The 23,906-nt window shown below is 37.3% G+C and overlaps 2 protein-coding genes across 4 annotated transcripts; one reads left to right on the forward strand and one right to left on the reverse strand.

The window, feature by feature from the left end:
* The first annotated feature begins 347 nt into the window (after positions 1-347).
* Positions 348-13,635, forward strand: LOC121297105 (mitochondrial uncoupling protein 2-like). The gene is made up of 7 exons (XM_041223144.1): positions 348-453; positions 1,005-1,157; positions 7,421-7,628; positions 7,939-8,136; positions 10,683-10,784; positions 10,967-11,147; positions 11,497-13,635. Exons 2-7 carry the CDS (start codon positions 1,032-1,034, stop codon positions 11,609-11,611), a joined length of 930 nt encoding a protein of 309 aa, XP_041079078.1. The 5' UTR covers positions 348-453; positions 1,005-1,031; the 3' UTR covers positions 11,612-13,635.
* A 2,315-nt stretch (positions 13,636-15,950) lies between these two features.
* On the reverse strand, positions 15,951-23,382 carry elmod2 (ELMO/CED-12 domain containing 2). 3 transcript variants are annotated; one of them, XM_041223156.1, is made up of 9 exons: positions 23,245-23,382; positions 22,334-22,481; positions 20,760-20,788; positions 20,107-20,204; positions 19,230-19,359; positions 18,793-18,926; positions 17,866-17,934; positions 17,025-17,158; positions 15,951-16,301 (listed from the first exon to the last, which is right to left on the reverse strand). In XM_041223156.1, exons 2-9 carry the CDS (start codon positions 22,476-22,478, stop codon positions 16,144-16,146), a joined length of 897 nt encoding a protein of 298 aa, XP_041079090.1. In that variant the 5' UTR covers positions 22,479-22,481; positions 23,245-23,382; the 3' UTR covers positions 15,951-16,143. The 3 variants fall into 3 exon arrangements, with proteins under 3 accessions (XP_041079090.1, XP_041079100.1, XP_041079111.1); XM_041223166.1 differs by having other exon boundaries at positions 23,229-23,382; XM_041223177.1 differs by lacking the exon at positions 23,245-23,382 and adding an exon at positions 22,948-23,190.
* Positions 23,383-23,906: the final 524 nt, after the last annotated feature.

Genomic DNA, 23,906 nt, shown 5'->3' on the forward strand with positions numbered 1-23,906 from the left:
TGAACAATGCCTGTTTTAGAACATTCTGGTTTTAATAGAGTACATTAATACGTCATACAATTGTTATTATTTTTTGTTGTTGTTTACAAACCTATAAACGAAATACTGTTGAAGCTGCGTTCAATGAAATTAGAATGACGTCCGACTGACCACCTCTCAGGCGTTTCTGACCTCAGATAGCAGATCAAGAGGGTATTTGAGGAAAAAAAACACACACAAAAAAAAATCAAACAGTTAATAATTATTGAGAAAGCTGAGACAAACAAATGACTCTGCAGTCTGGAGAGCCTGTGCTGTACTTACTGGAGGACCGCCCAGAATATTGCCATAAAACACCACGATGGGAAGTCTTATAAAAGAAGTTAAGACAACTAACCGGTACTTCACTTCAGTATCAGCTGAGCTTGATACAATTCCAGTAAAAACGATTTGATTCCATTGGACTTTTTTAATGTAAGTGTGCTTATTAATTCATATTTATTTTTCATGGGAATAGTCATATTAATACTTTGTACAGTAGTCTAAAATTGCATGCTGCTGAATTAAAATACATGAAATAAAATGAGAGGCATTCAAAGTGCTTTGTAAAGAAAATATGTATTATATGGTTTATTATTGTTTGATATGTTAATAACTATACGTCTAGGTTTACAATAGTTATACTGTGTTACTTCTGAAAAACAGTTGAGTCCCCTGTCCAAAAGTTTGTTTGCTTAATTTAAGAACAGTTTTAAGTTACTGTAGTGGATTCTCACAAAAAATATGAATGCAAAATGTACTACTGATCTGAAATTGTAAGTCGTTTTGCCTGTACAGTGAGTATGTTAATGCCTTGACTTGTTTGTTAACTGCAAGCATTTTTTGATTATTTTAGAAAAAAAAGTTGGGAAAATAGTCCTGGAGCAAAAGCTTGGTACATCTATTCAAAAACACAGCCAGATAGATGTAAGTTAAAGAACATTTTAAAACACACCAGATATTTATCAAGTGCTTCTCGATTTCAGAGCTCTCCCCCCTCTAACACTTTCAAGATGGTTGGACTGAAACCCTCAGATGTGCCCCCTACTCCAGGTGTGAAGTTCCTCAGTGCTGGAACAGCTGCCTGTATCGCAGATCTCTTCACTTTCCCACTGGACACGGCTAAAGTCAGATTACAGGTAACACTACACCTGGAATGTCAGTGACCTGTTCATGCTACATACGAAGGAGACAGTCTAAAAACACCTACAGTGTTTAGCACAAGCGCATGCTTTTGTAAATGTGTAGTTAAGTTATACATTTGGTATAATTCACTTGCAGACTTTGAATTGTGGCTTCTGTGGAAAGCCTTACAGTGTAGAAAAAGTTAATTAAAGTTAGTAATAATTTATTTATTCATAAAAGTTGAAGTGAATAAATGTATAAGAAGCTTCAAAGAAAGACACATTTTTTGTACCTTATTAGGAGCAAAGTTTTTAAAACATTTTTAAATGCAGTGTTGAGTTAAATTTATGATAAAATAATTATAAGCATAAATCATTACGCTATCTTGAAACAAGTATACAAATATTTGAATACTATCTTGAGACAGGCCTTTAGTTATACAAATGATCTAGGGTGGTACCACAATAACCTTCTGTATCACCATAAAAACTACATTCATATTTAAGTGGAATCAAAGGTTACACTGAACATATGAATATGTGTTCTACATTAATCTGGCTATAAATATGATTCGTGACATATGACTTAATGTTTTAGACAATATTCAACTTTGGTTCAATTCAGTGTTATCATATATCAGTGCTTGTTTAACAAGCAAAAACAAAACAGACAAAACTTGTTAAAAGTAAAAAAAAAAAAAATACTTTCTTTTATTTTAAAAGTTACACAAATATGAAGTAGATTGTATTAGATTGTAATAAGTAGTTTTCAATGTATTGTAACGACCCGGCAGTCTGCGCTAAATAGAGAACTTTTATATCTATTCGGACGCGGAGAGAGTGTTGAGTAGCACGAGGCAGGCGAACACTTCAGATTCTTAAATATTCAAAGAAGACGAGCTAGCAATGGTATCTCTTCCCCCACCCCCCCACCCATATTCACACAACGGGCTGTCAACTGGACTGCATCTTCATCAAGGACTGCTTCCCCCCGCCCTCTGATCACTACTTTATCTCCTTCTCTCTGTTGCTCCCATCACTTCCTGCTTCGCCGACACACTCTGTCACCTTCCGTCGAAACCTCCGTTCTCTCTCCCCCTCTGTCTTTTCCTGTGCTGCTGTGCTCCCTTCTGTAGAGTCCTTCTTCCAAATCTGTAGACTCGGCTACCTCCACCCTCTTCTCCTCCCTCACCTCCTGCCTTGACTTCTTTGCCTCCTCACCCCTCATCCTGTCCGCCCCTCCCTGCCCCAGCCCTGGCTGTCCTCTGTGCTCCGCTCTGCTCGTACCGAATTGCGCTCTGCTTAAAAGAAATGGAGAAAACCAATCTCCCTGCTGCCTTGCATCTCTGTCGCTCGCTCCTCTCTTTCTTCTCTTCAACACTCACCAAATGCTCCTACTTCCATTCTATCATTCAGTCTTCTATTAACAATCCCTGTAAACTTTTCTCTACCTTCTCTTCCCTCCTTAGCTCTCCCCTCCCTCTTTCACTTTCCTCTTTCTCAGCTGATGACTCCTCCTCCTTCTCCAAAATCACAGACATCCACAAACTCTTCAATACCCTGCCTTCTTCCCCACCCACCCCCTGTCCTCTGCTCACTCACTCCCCATCACCGTCTACAACCCTTAATCTACCCTCCTCCTTCATGACCCTCTTGGACTCTGATCATTGCTCCTTGCTCCAGAGCCATAAACTCACCATGTGTGCTGTGGATCCCCTCCCCACTCAACTTTTCGAGGCTGATGCCCCTGCTTTTCTGTCTTTCATTTCATCTCTTCTCAACACCTCTGCTATCTGGCTGTTTTCCCTCTGCCTTCATACGGGTCTGCATCATCCCCATCTTAAAATCCTCATCCCTCAAGAACTACCACCCTGTCTTCCTTCTCCCTTTCTGTCAAAAACTCTCGAGCAAGCGGTACATCACCAGTTCTCCACTTTCCTGTCAAAACATTCTCTGTTCGACCCCCTCCAATCAGGTTTTCACCTAGCACTCTCCATCACCAACTCTGCCCGAGCCGCCTCCCTCTCCTCTGTCCTAATTCTCTTCAACCTCTCTGCTGCTTTTGACACAGTTGATCACTCTATTCTCATGTACTCCCTCGCTGATCTGGGACTCTTGGGCACTGTTCTTGCCTGGTTCTCATCCAACTTTCTCATTACCGGGTGTCCTGACATGGCTCACCCTATGCCTCTTGCTCTCTTTTGACAGGTGTACCCCAAGGCTCAGTCCTGGGACCCCTCCTGTTTTCTCTCTACACCCACTCCCTGGGCCCCCTCATCTTCTCCCATGCTTCTCGTATAATTTCTATACTGATGATGCCCAGATCTTCCTCTCCTTTCCCCCCTCTGACTCCGACATCTCCTCCCATATCTACTGTCTCTCGGCCATCTTCTCCTGAATAGACTCGCATCATCTTAAACTCAACCTCTCAAAAGACCTCCTTTTCTCCCCCCCCCCCTTCCTCCCCCACTGCTAATCTCTCTATCTCTATTCCTGTTGAATCCACCACCCTCTCTGCCTCCTCATCCACCAAGAACCTTGGTGTCACCCTCGACCCCTCCCTCTCCTACTTTGGCACTTTCCTGTCACTTCTTCCTATCCATATGCAGAATTCACCCCTTCCTCACCAGCTACTCCGTGCAGCTCCTAGTACGCAGGCCCTGGTACTATCCTGTCTTGACTATTGCAACTCCCTCCTTGCTGGCCTCCCTGCCTCTGCTATCCATGGCAGATTAGCTGTACCCCTCTCCGCTCCTCTGCTTCCAGAGCCCGCTCTTTCTCCACCCTTGCCCCTCAGTGGTGGAATGACCTACCCACGGATATCAGAACTGCTCAGTCGCTGTCCACCTTCCAGCTCCTCCTGTTCAGACAGCATCTGTAAACCTCACAACTCTTGACCTGTAATGGACTATATGTCACTCAATTGTAACAATACTTGCTCTTAATGGAATTTACTCTTATAAGCAAATATTTTTACTAGTTTACTGCTCTTAGTTGAATGCGCTGTTAAATGTAATTATTTAATGTATTCTTTATTTTGCTCCTATTTGTATTTGATTTTACTATCTTTTGATTTTATTGTACTTTATAACTGCTCGTATCTGTAATGTGATATTTTGCAATGTGATACTTTGAATTGTGATAGTTTGTAACAGCTTTAAGTCACCCTGGATAAGTACAATTAAAAGAGGGGAGGCATCGTTAGCCAGCGAGGTTTATTGTTTTGGAGACATCGGTCACACCTGACAGTGACTAAATAAATACCTAATTTATTTAATAATAAACAGTGAATTCGAGAACAGCAATCCCGGTCTCTGTCTGTCTTCATTTTCACACAGCATTACAGTATAATAAAGTATTACACTAGGTATGTTTAAGAACAATTAAACATATATTCAGTTGTAATCAGGATTCTAAATATATTCAAACATTTAGTAATGCCTTCATATATTTTATCATTAAATAATTCAACAAGTTATGGGTTAATATCATTACATCATATATAATTTAAACATAATTAATCTTACAGTCTAGGTATGCACCATTGAAATTCATAAGTTGTTTAGTTACCATTCCTGAAGAAAGTTGGAACAGTCTCGAAACAAAGACTTATATGGCTTTCTCTGCTTGGTTAAAAGCGATTTAGTTTAGAAATTTTAGAAAATCAAAAAGGCTTTTTCTAAACGTCTAAATGTCCCACAATGTAACAAAACCACACACAAAATGGCTTCCTCCAGGTGTGTGTTACAATGTTGTTTGTTTCAGTGAATGCAGCGTTAACTTGAGCAGATTTGTAAAGCACTTTGTTTTAAGTAACTTCAGTATTTTTTTAATACATCTTTGTGTAGTTTCAGCAGACTTTTAGATTTTGTAGCAACAAAGTTTTCTTTACTAAGCAATGTTCAAAGCATTTATCTTAATTGGATTTACAGAAAACAGTTTAATTGAGGAAAAACTAGTCAAATTATCTAATCACAGAAGAGTTTACATTAGCTTATTTCCCATCATTTGATATAGATGATTGGCCCTTTTGGATGCAAGCAGGATTACGTCATACTTTCGCTACAAAGCATCTCCCACATTAATTCAAACAAAAGGGTTGTAAAACGTGTTAACATGCATTCAGCTAAAACACTCATGTGAAATAACGTTTCCCAAGTTATTAAGTTTTTCTTGATAATCACATTTCTATTTTCCTGGTGTCACACATTGCAGTACCAAATTAAATTATAAACAGCCAGCATTTATTATTTTAACATATTAATTGAATTTAACTAATTTTCTGAATGATAAGTTACTTAATTTTCATTGATTTGAAAGGCTTTTAACACTAGAACAGCCGTGTTTATGGGCATACCTAGAACAACCATGAGCGGTCAATTTGACCGGTCAATTAAAAACCCAACATAAATATTATAATGAAAGGACAAGTAATTGAATATAAGTCGTAGTTTTGTTCAGGAACGTCATATAAAACACTTGCACAACCAAAACAACTGAGACATTAAACAAAAATGTGTTTATATACAGATATTTTAGATTAAGCGCAACCTCAAAACTGGTAAAAAATAATCTAATGCTTGAAAATACATTTGTGTATATACAGGTATACCATGTACGTACAAAATTGTGCAATTGAAACAATTTAAATAAGTATCAACATTTTTTAAAATAAATGGGTTCATATTGTGTTTATACACAGACATACTGTAATTTAAATTACATGAATAAATAAACATTTGAACAGAATGGGCTTAATTTATAATTGGTTACAAACACCCCATTCACACTTGCGGTTTTGGCCGGCCCAGGGCCGCCTTATCTCATGTGTGAACGCTTGAAAAATGAAAAGGTGGCCCTGGGCCGGGTGAAATTTAGACCAGCTTTTTGATTAAGTACCAATGCCGCCTCATGGCCGGCCTATCTGCATGTGTGAACACAAAGCAGGCCGTGGGCCGGCCTTAACGCATCAAGGTGGTGATGTAGCTCAAACCACTCCCCTACTAGGTCGAGCGTAGTAGATCAAAACAATGTCGGTTTTAAGGGATATCAGCTGGGACGATGCAGAAATGAACCCTTAGCGGTCCGTTTATTCAGCGCTTCTCAGGCGTGTCCGGTCCAATTTATTTTCACACACGCTGTTTTAAATATTTTTTTCCCCCCCGAGTAGCTTTAAAATGTATTGACTCGCAAAATGACAGTCCTGCATCTCCAGCCAAGCCCCACCCCTTGTTCACTGTATTTTTCACATACCTCTTTGCAATGTGACTAATGTAATGTACATGTCCTTGTTTGCTGCATTTACGCATGATACAACATGGTCGCTTCTTTCCACAGTAACCGACTGCACTGTCAACACATGCCCTTATCGTGTCTTATGCAATAAGTACAGTACCAACAGTGTTGCAAAAAATAAGACTGCCATATTTACGTCTGCAAATTTCCCAGCTCAATCTCTTATGTTGACTTCCGGGAATGCAGTGTTTACGTCACTGTTCACATTCCCGACAAGCACTTCGCCACAATTTAGGCTTCCTTTTCAGCCACATATGTGAACGCACTTAGGCCCCCTAAAACCTCAACTGTGAACGGAAATTTTGAGGTGGCCCAGAGACGGCCCGAGGCCAACTCAGTAAGTGTGAACGGGGTCAAAGTCTAAATGCACTTACCGCAGACTGTCTTTGCACATTTGGCACAGCTATCAACAGTCTTGTTGCCATTGCATTTTGCAATCTGCCATGTCATCTCTTGTGGCTGGCTGCTTGTCCACTGTAATATTCTGTCCCTGATTGTAGCGGAGAATGCTATTGTCAATGAAGCAGGTCCAGATTTCAGACGCCAGGGATTCCATGGAATTATCTGAAATAAAAAGCAAATCCCCACTTACTGGATCTCAAACTGTACAGTGAAAGGCTTCTGCACCAAATGCTCCACGGGCATATACTAGTGTAATTAGAGGTTCTAATCCCTATAGAGCATTGACCGGGAAATCATCTTGCAGCTGTTGGTGGGCTTCTGCTTCAGTGTAAAGATGTATGTTGATGTCAATTAACAGGTGAAAAGCAGTCAATACACTCTCATCAATGTTGCACTTTGCATATGCAGTGGGCCCTGAAACTTTCCTCAAAATATTACATTCACCCCTTTCTACATGTAGCTTCAACACCAGGATTTATAGTTTTCCAAACAGTGACATATTCATGGGTTATGAACCCAACCATTGGTTATGTTTTTCCCCCTCTTCTGGCATTACTTACTAAGTTAGCTTTCTATTTCAGATTCAAGGTGAGAAGGCAGCTGTTGAAGCTGCTAAGAATATCCGATACAGTGGAGTGTTTGGGACCATTGCCACCATGGTTAAAACAGAAGGTCCAAGGAGTGTCTACAATGGATTAGTAGCTGGACTGCAGAGGCAGATGGCCTTTGCTTCAATCCGCATTGGCCTCTATGACTCAGTCAAGCAGTTCTACTCCAATGGGAAAGAAAGTAAGTTCCTTTGTTAAACCTGTAGAACCCAATATGAACAGCATATAAAAAAATACAAATGCTAACTATTAGCTAACTAAATATTATAAACGAACAGAAGATATTTGTTTTATCACTTTGGCAGAACAATAACAGTAATGTATATGGAATAACAGTATAAACAGTGAAACATAGTGAGTAATAGGTCCTTTTAAGACATTTTTCATAATTAAGAAAATTAAAAAGAAAAAGGCATTATTTTTGTGTTTGTTTTTTACACCTCAATTTCTCTTGACCCTGTCATAACCACTTGTGGATGGGTTTCCCATAGGTGCTGGAGTTGGAATCAGGATCCTGGCAGGCTGCACCACTGGTGCAATGGCAGTGTCTGTTGCACAGCCCACAGATGTGGTGAAAGTCAGATTTCAAGCTCAGTTGACCCTTAAAGGTGTTGAGAGGAGGTACAAGGGCACCATGCAGGCCTACAAAGCCATTTTCAGGCAAGAGGGGATTCGAGGACTTTGGAAAGGTAAATTGCTTTTTAGCATGGGACAAAAACACACACACACACACACATATATATATATATATATATATATATATATATATATATATATATATATATATATATATATATATATATATACAGCTCTGGAAAAAATTCAAGCAGCTCGGCTTTGTTTGATGGCTTGTGACCATCCATCTTCCTCTTGATCACATTCCAGAGGTTTTCAATGGGGTTCAGGTCTGGAGATTGGGCTGGCCATGACAGGGTCTTGATCTGGTGGTCCTCCATTCACACCTTGATTGACCTGGCTGTGTGGCATGGAGCATTGTCCTGCTGTAAAAAACAATCCTCAGAGTTGGGGAACATTGTCAGAGCAGAAGGAAGCAAGTTTTCTTCCAGGACAACCTTGTACTTGGCTTGATTCATGCGTCCTTCACAAAGACAAATCTGCCTGATTCCAGCCTTGCTGAAGCACCCCCAGATGAGTCCAATTTTCAGCTTTGCCCAACACCTAGTCATCTAATGGTTAGACGGAGACCTGGAGAGGCCTATAAGCCACAGTGTCTCGCACCCACTGTGAAATGTGGTGGAGGATCGGTGATGATCTGGGGGTGCTTCAGCAAGGCTGGAATCGGGCAGCTTTGGCATGAATCAAGCCAAGTACAAGGTTGTCCTGGAAGAAAACTTGCTTCCTTCTGCTCTGACAATGTTCCCCAACTCTGAGGATTGGTTTTTCCAGCAGGACAATGAACAATGCCACACAGCCAGGTCAATCAAGGTGTGAATGGAGGACCACCAGATCAAGACCCTGTCATGGCCAGCCCAATCTCCAGACCTGAACCCCATCGAAAACCTCTGGAATGTGATCAAGAGGAAGATGGATGGTCACAAGCCATCAAACAAAGCCGAGCTGCTTGAATTTTTGCGCCAGGAGTGGCATAAAGTCACCCAACATCAATGTGAAAGACTGGTGGAGAGCATGCCAAGATGCATGAAAGCTGTGCTTGAAATTTAGGGTTATTCCACCAAATATTGATTTCTGAACTCTTCCTAAGTTAAAACATTAGTATTGTGTTGTTTAAAAATGAATATGAACTTATTTTCTTTGCATTATTCGAGGTCTGACAACACTTCATTTTTTTTGTTATTTTGACCAGTTGTTATTTTCTGCAAATAAATGCTCTAAATGACAATATTTTCTATTTGGAATTTGGGAGAAATGTTGTCAGTAGTTTATAGAATAAAACAAAAATGTTCATTTTACCCAAACACATACCTATATATAGTAAAACTGGAGAAACTAATTTTGCAGTGGTCTCTTAATTTTTTCCAGAGCTGTGTGTATATATACACACACACACACACACACACACACACACACACACACACACACACACACACACACACACACACACACACACAGTGCCTTGCAAAACTATTCAGACCCTTCCTATGGTGTCCCATTTTGTGAAATTACAAAATGATTCATACACATTTTTTTAAACTTAATATTTTATTAAAAACTTGAATGCTCAAACTGAAGACTTCTAAGGGCAAGACAAGTTACAGTAAATGTCAGCAAAAACTAAATAGAAAAAACTGAAATATGTTGATTTCATAAGTATTCAGATCTGTCAACTTAATATTTGATGGAAGTACCTTTGTCCCTGACTTGCTTTGAAAGCTCCTTGGTCTTCATGGTTAAATCTTTGCTTGAAATTCACTACCTGTCCAAGGAACCTCACAGAGACAGGTGTTTTTATTCTGAAATCACGAGAACCACTAATATTGCACGCATATAACTAATTGTCTGGCTCGTTAAGGTCATTTTGTGCACCTGAATTAATTTAGGTTTGCCACAGCAAAGGGTTTGAATACTTATGCAATCATGACTTTTCCATTTTTATTTCATATTAATTATCTATTTACTTCTTTTTGTTTTTGCTTTGAATGTGTGGAGTAGGTTGTGTATATAACACATATTAATTCCTACTTCAAAGTGTCATGACTGCAAGCTTTAAAGCAACAAAATGTGAAAACTGTGAGAGGGTCTGATTACTTTTGCAAGGCACTGTATATACTACAAACTACAAGAAACTATTCAAGTACTGTACTTTAGAAATTGGTAAGACTATTTATTACACACACTGTATTGTTATTGTGGGTGCGTTATGTAATTGACCATCTCAGAGCGAGAAATTTCCTGCTTACTCAGCTCACCGATTAAATCTGCTCTTTCGCACTCTGAGCTGCTCATTGGGTGCGGCATTGAGCATGACGTTAAGTGGGTTCTTTCACTGAGCTACTCAGAGTAGCTCAGTTACACCCACAGTATTGTGATTGGAAGTGGCAGTATGATGATTATTCTAACATGAGAAATATTGCACAACCAACCTGTGGAATATTCTTCATGAATGGGAACACCTCTACAGGTCTCTTCATCAAAAATATGGCTAGTGTAAGGATTTAAAATGAACGAATCAATGTATGCCATGACTGTAACAACACACCTGTGCTTATTTTTTTTTTAAATAAACTTAAAATATTAAAGGATTTTCTTTTTTCAGGCACTCTACCAAACATCACCAGAAATGCCATTGTTAATGCCACAGAACTTGTAACTTACGATATCATTAAGGAGACAATCCTCAAGTACACACTGTTGACAGGTGAGTGAATGTATGATTCACAATATATATATTACACTGAAGAAGGCAGTGTTAGCCGAAATATTAGACTTTACTCTATACCTATGAAACTATCAATATAACCTGGATTGAAGACACATTCTAAAAGCTAAAGTAAGAGTGGTGGTTAAACTTGTTTTTTGGGGTTTTTTTCTGTATCCCAGATAATTTACCCTGCCACTTCTTTTCGGCTTTTGGAGCGGGGTTCTGCACCACAGTTGTTGCGTCTCCAGTCGATGTTGTAAAGACCAGATACATGAACTCTCCCCTGGGGCAATACAAGAGCGCTGTCAACTGTGCCTGGACCATGTTTACTAAAGAAGGACCAACAGCTTTTTATAAAGGGTGAGTTTACAATAGATGGACAACTAATGAACAAACACCAGAACATACCTATTCAAGACATCATCCACAACAATAAAATACTAAAAGGTACTATATTTAGTTAAAAGAAACTAATGTTTTGACTGGAAGTCAGTGAGACAGATTTCTAGTCAAATACAAGCCAAGAAAATGCAGTGATTATAAACAGTACTTTGGCAGAAACTGAAACTATAACTACTCACATTTTTATGAATTCAATTTGACTACCATATCTGGTTTCATTGTGCATGCTGCTAACATACAATTCATAAGGTGCACAAGAAAACAAACGATTCGCATCTAAATTATCATCTATATTTGTTTTTTGCAGATTTGTTCCCTCATTCTTAAGGTTGGGTTCATGGAACGTAGTGATGTTTGTGTCCTTTGAACAACTGAAAAGGTTAATGATGATGTCCAAGCAGTCTTTGGAGGGTACTGCATAAACATTCCCTCCTATGGAGGACAATAATCTCCAATTCAAAACCTACGATTATATTTTCTTAAGCATGATTTGCACAGGACTAAAAATCAGGTGTCCTCAGAGTTGGTCAGAAGCAGAGGACGTCTAGTCACCTCCCAGACATGGATTAGTTTTCATCAAGGAAAGTTGGTAAATTCAAAATGAAATGCGATGTTGTGGCCAGAGAAGGCGCGTTTGTGCATGATTTGTAAATTTCGTTGTACCTTCTTTTCCAAAGGCTAGAATAACCATTTAGTTCCTTAATGGATACGTATTTCCGTACATACCTTCAAATGTACCATTCAGTCAGCAATTATGTTTTGTATTTTCACTCCAATCCCGCTTGGTTATGCTTAATCGTTGCGTTTTACTGAACTGTTGAATCTCAGGACAGATTGTACCAATTTTTATATTATATTGTGGTTTATTGTAAAGGCTGGTATTGCTTTGAGGCGAATACCCTAACATAACTCTGACATGGTCGATTCAAACAGGAGTGAAAAGACACAGGACATCTGAGTTTCAGATTTTACAGAAGGTCCTGATATCAGGGATAAAAAGAAATTTCACAGAAAATTCAGAAAACACTTGTTTACGTGGTGATTTTTAGGGCTTTAGCTGCAATCAATATATCCAATGGACTGATAAACCTGAGCCTTGAAAAAAAAAAGACATGAAAGATATTAGAATATCCTGGATTTCAGCACTCAGTGGACTTAATTTCACACCTTTGTCCACCTAATCTTTCAGAGCTTGAAGTGAAAACATACCATTGTAGTGTCAGAGCAACACACTTTTTGATCAACTGTCATATGGTAATTACTCTTTTGTCAATGAGGAATGAAGGTTATGCATTTAGACTGACCATAACCCTGTAGTCCCTTATTAGTCCTCTGCTTTACGAGGATGGGGGTTTAGGCACAGGCCGTTTCTTGGGAATCTCAAACTGGCTGTTTCTTAACTGGTGAAACACAGATTTCACTTTTTGTACAGGAAACAATAAATAAATAAATAAATAAATAAATAAAGAAAGAACAGATCGTTCATTGCCAACTGCTTTTAACTGCTGTGCACAATGATCCCAGCTTGCACTGGCCGTATAGATACCCAGATCCCTGTGAAAGTCACTGGAGGAGGGAACTAGAGGGGGTGTATCGTGGTCTCACAGGCCCTCCTGTTCTGAAGATCAAAGTCTTTTTTTAACTTCATATGTCATATGATGTACTACATAGACATAACTGAGAGAAAATGTTTAGAGATTATGCAGTCTGTATAATGTGAAGCTACTGAAATATGTATTTATATTGAAGATTAATTGTAACAAAATGTACCTTTTTATCAAAACATTCTGTTGTTGACACTTTATTATATTCATAGACCATTCCTCTACCTAACTTTTGTAACATGTTTGGCTGGCAACCTTAATCTTCAACACATTCACCCACATGGTAATTAAAGACAGTGAGATGAACCCCAACCTTTAAAAGAAACGGTTGGAGAAATGACACAGGGGTACAATATTCTGCAGTGCATATTGTAAATGAGCCTGAGCTACCAACAGCATTATTACAACAGAATTTATTTGGTGATATCACGTTTTCATTTTACTATTGCTGGGAAAGCTTCCAGCCAATGAATCTAGAAGACAGCATTTTACAGCGCATGATTTGACAGGCAGTGGTACACCAGTGGCTCTGTGCTTGTAATGGTTAATGAATTCCTAAATCAAGTCTATTACAACATAGAAGTGCAACTACTGTAAAATTAGAAGGTGCCAGGAGCTTTGTACAATCTACTCTGAGTTGTTTCAGGTAAACCCTCTCGGCCAAGTGGGGTTACCATTTGTGAAAGCATTTATAGTTATAAAAAGTAGGTCTTTAAAAGTTATGGCAAGTCAAAATACTCTAGTGATAGTGACTAAGGCTGATATTAAAGAATCACAAAAAAAAAAACAATATTAACCCTCATAAGGACACGTTGGAAAAACGGACTTTCCTGGTAACCTGGGGTCCAACCGGGCATGTGAAAAAGTAAGCGAACCCCTGGTTTTATCAGCTCAATTAAAGAGATAATTAAAATCAGGTGTTTAAATAATTAGGTAGATCTTCAGGGGTGAGTTTGTGAGGCCCCACCCTATATAAAGATCAGAAACTTTGAAGTTTGGTCTTCTCCATGGAAACACGTCATGCCACAATCAAAAGAAATCTCTGAGGATAGTTATTGATGCTCATCAGTCTAGAAAGGATTACAAAATCATTAGTAAGGATTTGGGGCTCCACCAATCCACTGTCAGACAGATGGAGAAAGTTAAGGATCTAAGGATCTGCAGGCCACTCTCGCCTTGGCTAATATGTGTGTTCATGACTCAACTATCAGAAAAAGACTGAACAAGAATGGTGTTCAGGGAAGGATAGCCAGGAGGAAACCACTGCTCTCTAAAAAAAACACTGCTACACATCTGAAGTTCACAATGTTCTCTAGACAGACGAGCCAAAGGTATAAGTTTTTGTTATGTTTAGCGAAAACCAAACACTGCGTTCAAACAGAAGAACCTCATCCCAACCGTCAAGCATGGTGGTGGGAGTTTGATGGTTTGGGGCTGCTTTGCTGCCTCAGGACCTGGACAGATTGCCTTCATTGACATAAATGAATTCTGCATTGTATCAGAAGATTCTAGAGGAGAATGTCAGGGCATCCGTCTGTGTGCTGAAGCTGAACCGAAAGTGGGTCATGGAGCAAGGCAATGATCCTATACAAGCAGATCTACAAAAGAATGGCTGAAGAAATGTCGTGTTTTACAATGGCCTAGTCAAAGTCCGGACCTAAACCCCACTGAATGTTGCGGCAGGACCTGAAGCGAGCTGTCCATGCAAGGAAGCCCTCAAATGTCACCAAGTTAAAACAGTTCTGGAAGGAGGAATGAGACAAAATTCCTCAAAACCGATGTGAGAGACTGACCAAGTTACAGGAAACGCTTAGTTGAAGTCATTGCTGCTCAAGGGGGTGCCAACATGGATATTGAATGTTGAATCATTTGCGGATAAATAAATATTGGAAAAGTATCCTGTCGTTATGTCATTTGTTTAATCAGGTTATCTTTATCTATTATTAGGATTTAGATTCAGACCTAATAACATTTTAGTTTTGAAATATGTCAAAATCCTAAGGGGTTCACAAACTTTTTCTCTGCACTGTATTTCATTCCATTGATTGGGTAACAAGTGCTACACTCTGTTTTTGCCGTGCATTATATATAGAACACCGGTTTGATGAAGGCAGATTTCAAACCTACTTTTATATGTTATACAACTTGAAAATCAGAAATCAGAACCACAAGCTTTTCCACCATTGTACTATTATTTTTTGTTTTAATTTCTTCCTCCTATTTTGCCCATTGGTTGCTGGTAGTTTACGTCATGGTGCGGTGTGGCAAAAGTTGAAAATACTGCGCTCCCCTCGGTGTGCAAAAGTTGAAAATACTCCTTATCTCCTAGGATATATATACTAATATATATATATATATATCTATAATATATATATATATATATATATATATCAATGTTATGAGCATCAACAATTTACTCAAAGTCTCCACTAGTGTTTTCCACTATTATAACAACTTTGACTGTTATTAATACAGCTTAGTTTGGGTGAGAAAAAACAAGCTTGTCATTTAGCAATCTTTAATTCACACTGGTAGCATTGGTATTGGTAATATTCCCTGTATTTCCAAGAAAAAAAGACAGAATTGAACTTCACTCAAAAGTTGCAAACCAGATATACAGTACCAAATTAACTTTACTAAACACACAATTAGGGAAGACTAACATTGATATTGTTCCTTATAACAGCATTCCTCATTTCTTGTTGTCACATAAATCAATAATGCTTATGCATAGCTCTAATAAAAGTGAAATGTATTCTTACATATTAACTAGACAGTACAGCTTTTAAAAGAAAAAAAACACACACACACACAAACATACAAGCAAAGAACTGTGAAATGCTGACCATGATTAATGTGAATTATAACTAACACGACAGCAAGGAACTCTGGAAATAAATAGTTTTCCTGAGCATTCACAATTACATAGCACCTAATCACACTCTGAACGCGATAACGCACACTCACAAGTACATGCTATTTAAATTAAGAGACTTTGTATGCATGAACATTTTCTTCTAGTTTCATGACAACATGAATTGTGTTACAGTCTTCATATTTCCAGTTGTGCAATTAAATTGTCAAACCCTGTTCATTACTGTTGGTTGTAAGGTCTGTAATCAGTACTAAAATAAAAAAAAAAAAAAAAAAAAAAAAGTCTCTCTATTTTTTCTGACTAGAATCTTTGTAAACAGCAAAATGATTGTCTTACAGGTTTTCCAAGGAGAGTTTGGTACAGATACATACTAGGAAACCATAGGTTAGGGGGTTCAATTAAAAGGGTTAATAAAAAGAAAATAACAAGGCAAACAGAAATCAGCTACTGTATAAAGATCCACTCCAAATAACTGCTACTTTTTAGTAGTCAATGTCAAGGTGAGGGTCACATCTGCTTCCAGTAAAAGTTGTTTCACCTTTTCATGGAATTTTTCTCTGTACTGATTAAACTCCATGATGCTTTCGGGTTCTTCCTTAAACCAAAACTTGTCAAACTCATATGCCAGGTAACCTAAAAGATACAGTGAAAAGAAATGTTGACATGCAATTAAAGTGACAGAAATACTGATATAATATACTAGTCACACCACCCCTTGAGCTTTTAAGAGCATTAATATATATATATATATATATATATATATATATATATATATATTAATATTCTGATCTTGCTTATATTATAATCTTATATATAATTGCTTATATTATAAAGTATCACTGCACTGTATAAGTCAGTGTCTCAAAGTTTGTGGGCTGCCTCATTGATTTTGCCAGAGGTTAAAACAATGGCAGTGCAATGGATCACTTTTACTGAACATTACCAGGCAACGTTGCAGCTGGATGATGCCATAAATTATGTGATGTGATATGAAAGTGATGTCAGTTTACGGCCTCAGTATGGCAATAAAACTGTCAACGCCCAGTACGAGATGAAAATTCGCTTCCAGTCGGTTTTGAAAATACTCAGTGCAGTTAACTGCCATTGATTGGAACTTAATTGCAAATGTGATGGAAGGTCAGCTTTTCTTGTTTTGAAAACACAATGAACAGATTTAACATCTGCCAACAAGCACTTCTTTAAAGCAGTTACTCCGAATATACTATAAGTATCGACATGCTCCTAGTAAATACATCCAGGGAGGGTCCCATTTTTATTATTCATATGACAACAGCATTTAGATCCTTCACACATGATATTGATTGAACAGACCCTAATGTGTTGACTAGTACTCACAGTAAAGCTTATGGAAGTGCTCCAACCTAGGGTTTCCAGGGACCAGGTTATAGAAGTGGGGCTTGAGGGCGCCGCTCTTTAGCAAAGTGTAAGCCATCTCTGTGAGGTTTATTCCCACTATTGCATATGAATATCTGGAACAGGGTGCTATTATATTAGTTCACTTCATTCATATATACATTTTTGTCTGCCGAGAACCTTGTATGAAAGCTCTCACATTGATCAGTTTCATTTTTATACTCATGCTGGAAACCTCTGGCTATTTACAGAGCTGCCACCAGAAGGCTGGACAGAACCCTCAAGTGGAATTATATGTTTTCAAGCCACATTTAAAACAAAAAGTAATAAGCAATGATGTATTCTGTGACAGTGGTAGACCAAAAACTCTTAAGACTGGCACGTCACAGCCCCCAGTTAGCACTAACATTACACCGAGGTAGATTAGTGCTAATCGGGGTTGTCAGAAACAAAATGTACGTGCTGGATTAACAACCGTGTTGAAATTGCATCAGACACTTCAACATCTCATCTCTCATTTGAATCCTATCCTGTGTTAGCGGGTCTTCAGACAGTTAAATGCAGTGGCTGTTTTTTTTTTTTTTTTTTAGCAGGTTATCTTCTTTCGACCCGTTTCGATTATTACTAAGAATCTTACAAAAACCAGCTCAGCTAGTATACAATCATTAAAATAAATGTTTTCTATGTATCAGTTATTTATTTTATAGTTTTTTCTACAAAATGAAACAACATTTAGCAGACTGCTAACCAGATGTTCTTTGTGAAGCTGGCTCCTGGATATTTGGTACATGCAAATTCAACAAATGCCCTCCCAGCAGCTTACCCTAGTTTGGGATGATTTGAGTGTGAAAGGACCTGACGTGCCGCTTCAGAGTGATGCTCGCTAAAGAAACTGTAAGGAAGAAAACCAGAAATCTGTTTTGTATAACACTGAGTGAACCACTAAAAGCTTCTTCGTTATACCATATGATACAGGATCGGAGTTGATTTGAACAGAAGTACATGACACTTTTCGCTATACATGAAAGTGTAAAATTAATATAATTCAGTCCCTCCTATACAGTGGTTCAATTATTCAATATCTTGGCTTTTGAATCAGACTCCTGACACCTCTAGTATTTCCAATGGGTTCATAAAAAGAGATAATATTATGGCTTTTTTTTATTGGATTAAGACAGGAACATTTAAAATCATCAACATACTCTTATTATTGCATGCTTTGTTTTCCCCAAACAAACAAAATAGAATTGGGCCCTATAACCACAAAATTTGATGCCATCGTAAAAAATTAATAAAAAAATTGTGTGTGTTGCGTTGCCAATAGTCAATGTTTTTAATACAAATATTCAAAATAATAATAATAATATATAAAAATGTATTTTTTGTTAAAAATGAATAAATGTATGCTAATGAACACAAACAAAAAAAGGTCAATCCATGTGAAATCAACATATACCAACAGAATCACACTAAACCCATGTGTACTGTACATGCTGAATATATTGTGTTAGGTTTTCATTTCCCCTGCATCCTTTAGTTCCTGATTTATGAACTCATACAGTATCTCCTGGACAGCGCAAGATAAAGGTCAGTGAGCATCTTACTGGGTGACAGAGACCCACAGCCCAGGTGTTCTTTCCATTTCCTATGGACTCATTCTACACACCTACTGTAGTTTCAACCAAAGTGATTTAAAATATTCCCCCTAATGTAATGATTTCACAAGGAATGGTCAAGTAACAGAACTCACACAAGATTTGTCAAGCCCAGCATGCCCATGCCTCGGAAGTCAGTTTTGGGGTCATCGCCTTGAAAACCAATATCTCCCCACTGCTTGGTGATCCTAGACTCCAGCTTCGCTTGTGGCATCAACAGATTCCACAACTTTATTTGGGAAAAAAAACATGCAGAAAAAAGCACAGGCTCTAAGAATGGCAGATATAGAACTAAAATAAGTGTTAATAAGCAATAAAACATCCAGTACGGTTTTTCTTAATAGAAAAATGGAAAGAAATCACTTTGCTTCCGAATGAACTGCTCTGATGTGTTTTGAAAATATTTTCTTTAATTATAAATTGTCAATAAAGAAATGAGCAGCTGCACACAATTGTTATGTTGCATAAAACCTCCCCTTCCAGATATGTTTTTAAAAGATTCAACAAAACAACACCAAATAAAACAAACTACCTTCAAAAGCTTGTTTTCATGTTCCTTGTTTTCAGAATCAAACGTTTGCTTTCTTAGATTTTCAACATCTAAGAAGAGCTTCTTGTAGCCCGATATTTGAAGTAAACAGACCTGAAGGTTTAGTTTAAACCTGAAATGAAAGCGATCAAACAAAATAAGTTGAAGAAATCTGTTTCTTTTTGTTCTAATGGCCCATGTTTTTATTTGCAATGTGGCAGAAATCTGAAGGTCAAACTACAAAAACCCCCACACAAAAAATATCAATTTTGAAAACCACAAAATTGATTACAGAAAACCAAGAGACTACATTTGTTTGCCAGTTTGTAAATTTTTTTATGGAACAGATTTGAGCATTAGTGGGATTAGCCAAGTCCTTTATTAACTTAGAAATCCAACAAGAAGTTTTGGTTGCTTGAAAAGCACGGCTAAAAATCAACATCATATACACGATTCACAATTGGTGGCCAGTTCCATTTGTTACATTGAAAAGTCATTGAAACAGTAAATACTAAAATAGTACTAAACTAATAATGATTCTGCTAGACATTTTGTATTATCCCAAACAACCGAAAAACATATTTCATGTTACTTTTAGCAATTTGCTCAATGAATAATCAGCTTTGTTAACTATACAGTACAATCTATTTTTGTTATATTGCAGGGTATTACAAATAAGTATGGGGCAACCTCTAGTTTTGACACAGCAGAGACTGCAAATATGAAGCAACTATTGCATCAAGTCTAGCAAAGCGCTATAAATACACATTTACAACTGAACAAGGGTCACTTCAAAACAATAATCATTCATAGCCAAATGGCATGATTTTCTAAAATAAAGGCCTGGGAAGGTTAGTGGTGGTAAAGCAGTTTTACTTACTGTGTATCCTTCTCTGTATTAACCTTTTTTATCTTGATTATATCTTTAACATGCTTATCCAAAGCACATTCTTCAGCATTCACTGCACTTCTTAAAATCTGAAGTTGAATAGAACATTTCTTTATTCATTCTTTAACTAGGAAAACACCACTGAGACCAAGGCATCTTTTACAAGTGTCCTTGCAAGATAACCAGAAACTGACAGCAGTAATTTCACGTCCCTAAAAACAACATCACTCTAAAAGACCATCTCATCATACATTCAATCTGGGACCAGAAACATTTACACTTCGATAATTCTTGGAACCTACTCATTAAAATACATTTAACCATAGTCATTATACTTCGTTTAGCCGATGCAATTAACATACAGTACAAAGGTTATCATAAATTAACTCAAAGTGCAAAATCAGCTGTACTATTCATGGTTGCACTGTATTTCCCCCAAACTGCTTTTTTTTTTTGTCTTGGTAATATAAGACTAGGCAGTTATAAAATAAAACATTAGCAAAAGAAATACACTGAATATATTACCACATCCCTAAATAGCTGTTCCAGAAGGTAAATACAACTTAACATAAAAACACATACTGTACACGAAAAATGACTTTCAAACAAAGCAAAATAAATGGAAATTTTTCTTTATTACTTACCTGACTTTTTGATGATTCCAGAGAATATTCTGCAAAAAAAAAGTTAATAAGTGTTATGTACAGCATAAACAACCAATTTGCACTGCCATACTTAAGAAAAAAAATTTCTCCCTGGATTTTTAGCAACCACTTATTTTTAGGGGTAATCTCTGCATAACCAGAGGCTCCAGTTTAGGGTGATTCCACAGTGCTGTAAAACACTTATGCAAGCAAGCCACAGGTTACTCAAATCAACCCCAAGAGACTACAATTGGATAAGTAATTAAATATTTTGTTAATTAAACTGAAAATAAATACAAAATCTAATATATATATATATATATATATATATATATATATATATATATATATATATATATATATATATATATATATATAGACACACACACGAGTGAATAAAGGCTATATGTTTGCATCCTGAGCCACTCAAAAAACAAGGTAAAGGCAATCATCCAAATAAAGCTGAAGCACTAATGGATAATGACATAGAACGTCTCTACAGAACTGAAACACTAAGTTTAAAAAACCCATCTGTACTGTTGAACCTCGTCTTCTTTAATATTAGCATCACAAGGGTATCCATGTATTATAAAAAATAATAGATGGACCTCTTCAGTGAGTCTCACAATTTATGACATCACAGAGACCCTAGATGGGAATTATTTTTCTGTAACTCACTGAAGCCCATCTATCTCTTTACATTTGTAAAGGTGCAATTTTAAACAATATAATTCTGGTCCGCGTGTAGCAGCAAGTGGAATAAACAAACTATCTTGAATTCATTCACAAATAAATTCAAGTTCCACTGAATTTTCCTGGTCTGAAACAAACCGAACCTAAACTGAAAAAAGCTTGTTTGTTTGCAAGTGAACCAAGATGCGAATCACTTGCACATGAACTAGTTGTGAAAGTGCCCAGTATATGGAGCATCCTGACTAAGTATTGGGCTGATTGTATGCCAGTGTTGAATAATGAACGTGAGCAACTTGAGTGTTTTCAGCCTGTTGGTAGCCGACCTGAATTTAGGAAATAAAACAGAATAGGTTATAGTGTGATGCTGGTTTCTCTCTCAGCAGTGTTATTTGCCAATGTATTAGGGTTATACATATTGTTTGATACACTATACTCACACAGCAATGACACCTGTTGCAAATGTGTTGAACACTCATTCACCTTACCAAGTGCTAGTTAAAACTCTGCTGAATTAACCGAGCTAAGGCAAAGGGTACCATTATTTATGACTCCAGCGCTATGAAAATCAATGGAGTTAATTCGTAAATATTGGTATCCTTTGGCTTAACTCAGCTAATAACAGCATTGCAAATAGAGAGTATGTAAACTTTTGACGACAGCTATATATATATATATATATATATTATATATATATATATCAGTTTAGTTTACTGGCTTGTTGAATTAGTGACATTATTGTTCATAGTACTATATCAGTCTGTAGTTTCTAGTGGAGTAACTAACTTTCTCCGTTGTGGAAAGTCTTGTACACCCTCATTAACAGTTCAATGGCAACTCAGTAAAGACAATCTGTGTATGTTTAGGGTGTTCAGCGTTGTCACCTGTCTTCATGGTCCTTGTTGCTCCTTGAGAGTATCCGTCACATATCCGCTGGAGCTCACACTTTCCTGTGATCTGCCTTATAAACCACTTTAGCCAAAATCTTAAGAAAGAGGTGTAGAGGTACTGCCAAATGTGCATAAACATGTTCTGTAAAAGACAAACATCACCAACAGGAAAAAAAAAAAAAAATTGTAAATTCCTCATTGTCTTCAACTGATATGTACATTGTTAAGCTGGGAAACATACATGTAATACATTAGCATAACATGTCATTCAGCTTTGCTCCTATTGAAGAACCTGTCTTGCAAACTATGCGATTTCACCCTTTACTGTATCTGACTACGTAAAGTTTGTGTTACTTCGTGTGCTTTGTTAATATATTACTATTCACTAATGAACATGTTAGATGAGAAAACTTTATTTAATTTTTTTACCCCCCCCCCTTGGAATGCTAACAGCACAATCCACAACCGAGTTCGGTGCAAAATAGTGTCAACATTAACATCAACATTCACACTTAACCAGAGTGCTTCAATCATTTAAATACATTTACTAGGATAACGATACTGATTGCTGTCTGGTAGGATTTTGAATAATCCAACGGCAATTTTACCTTTTTTGCTGTTGTTGTTGTTATTAAAAACAAGAACCTGTGGCACTACACAGATGCTACAATGACCGAGAAGCAGTCTACAAGAGCTAAGTAATTCAACTCGAAAACCAGCAATTTACTGTTAAAGTAATGAAAACAAAACTTGAACTTGGTAGCCCGACAGCCTGTTGGGTAGAAACATTAATAATGGATGCAAAAAAACAGACAGACTGAAGCTTGACTTGTAAGAAAGAAAAACGAAAACAATAGCGACTGTTAGTAATATTATAAATACAACAGTCCTTATAATTACTGTACCAGATTGACAAGGCGTTATTTCCGAGAACTGACTGAAACCGCAAAACAAATTAGTGTGACTTGAAAACAAAACGATCTCAGGTTAAAACATCAGCTTGTGTCAGTCTAGCAAGACCCCATCTCTGCGTGTGTCCTACAGCAACCCCGGAAACAAAACCATATGAAGCATGCGCGGAACCGCACAGTGACCAATGAAAAAGCACATCGCGAGTGCCTCGTTCATTTGTCGGTCTGTGGTATGCGTAGGAAGAAGGAAACTATAAATAGAGAAATCGGTAAAATGAGAGCATGTATTGAAAGAGTTCACTACTGTCCAGACAGAAACAAAAGCTCAAAATACGCACAAACATCAAAGTGCAATTTGTTTCATTTATTGGTTTAGTAAGCTTTACACACCCAGTGCCACACACATCAGTATTTTAGCTGTGAAAATGTTTTTATCATGCATGAAATTAGCAATTGTGCATGTTGTAGTTTCAAAAGTATTCATTGCATGAAAGGGATATTTATGGCGGTTTGACAGGGATATTCTTGCTTTTACAATAGACAATAATGCAACTTTTTTTTTTTAATAACATACAGTTTCTACTGTGTACAATGACAGAAAAAGTTGTATTTTTACTTTTTATATGAACATAAAAAATACAGACCTATATATATAT

The sequence above is a fragment of the Polyodon spathula genome, chromosome 2, assembly GCF_017654505.1.
Source record: "Polyodon spathula isolate WHYD16114869_AA chromosome 2, ASM1765450v1, whole genome shotgun sequence".
Classification (NCBI taxonomy): domain Eukaryota; kingdom Metazoa; phylum Chordata; class Actinopteri; order Acipenseriformes; family Polyodontidae; genus Polyodon; species Polyodon spathula.

Coding starts and splice junctions, on each gene's coding strand:
- LOC121297105 (XM_041223144.1), top strand. CDS start 1,032: ATGGTTGGACTGAAACCCTCAGATGTGCCCCCTACTCCAGGTGTGAAG. Junction 1,158..7,420: donor CGGCTAAAGTCAGATTACAG/GTAACACTACAC, acceptor TTTCTATTTCAG/ATTCAAGGTGAGAAGGCAGC. Junction 10,785..10,966: donor CAAGTACACACTGTTGACAG/GTGAGTGAATGT, acceptor TCTGTATCCCAG/ATAATTTACCCTGCCACTTC.
- elmod2 (XM_041223156.1), bottom strand. CDS start 22,478: ATGTTTATGCACATTTGGCAGTACCTCTACACCTCTTTCTTAAGATTT. Junction 19,360..20,106: donor AATACAGAGAAGGATACACA/GTAAGTAAAACT, acceptor CTTTCATTTCAG/GTTTAAACTAAACCTTCAGG. Junction 17,935..18,792: donor CTGGGCTTGACAAATCTTGT/GTGAGTTCTGTT, acceptor TCTTCCTTACAG/TTTCTTTAGCGAGCATCACT.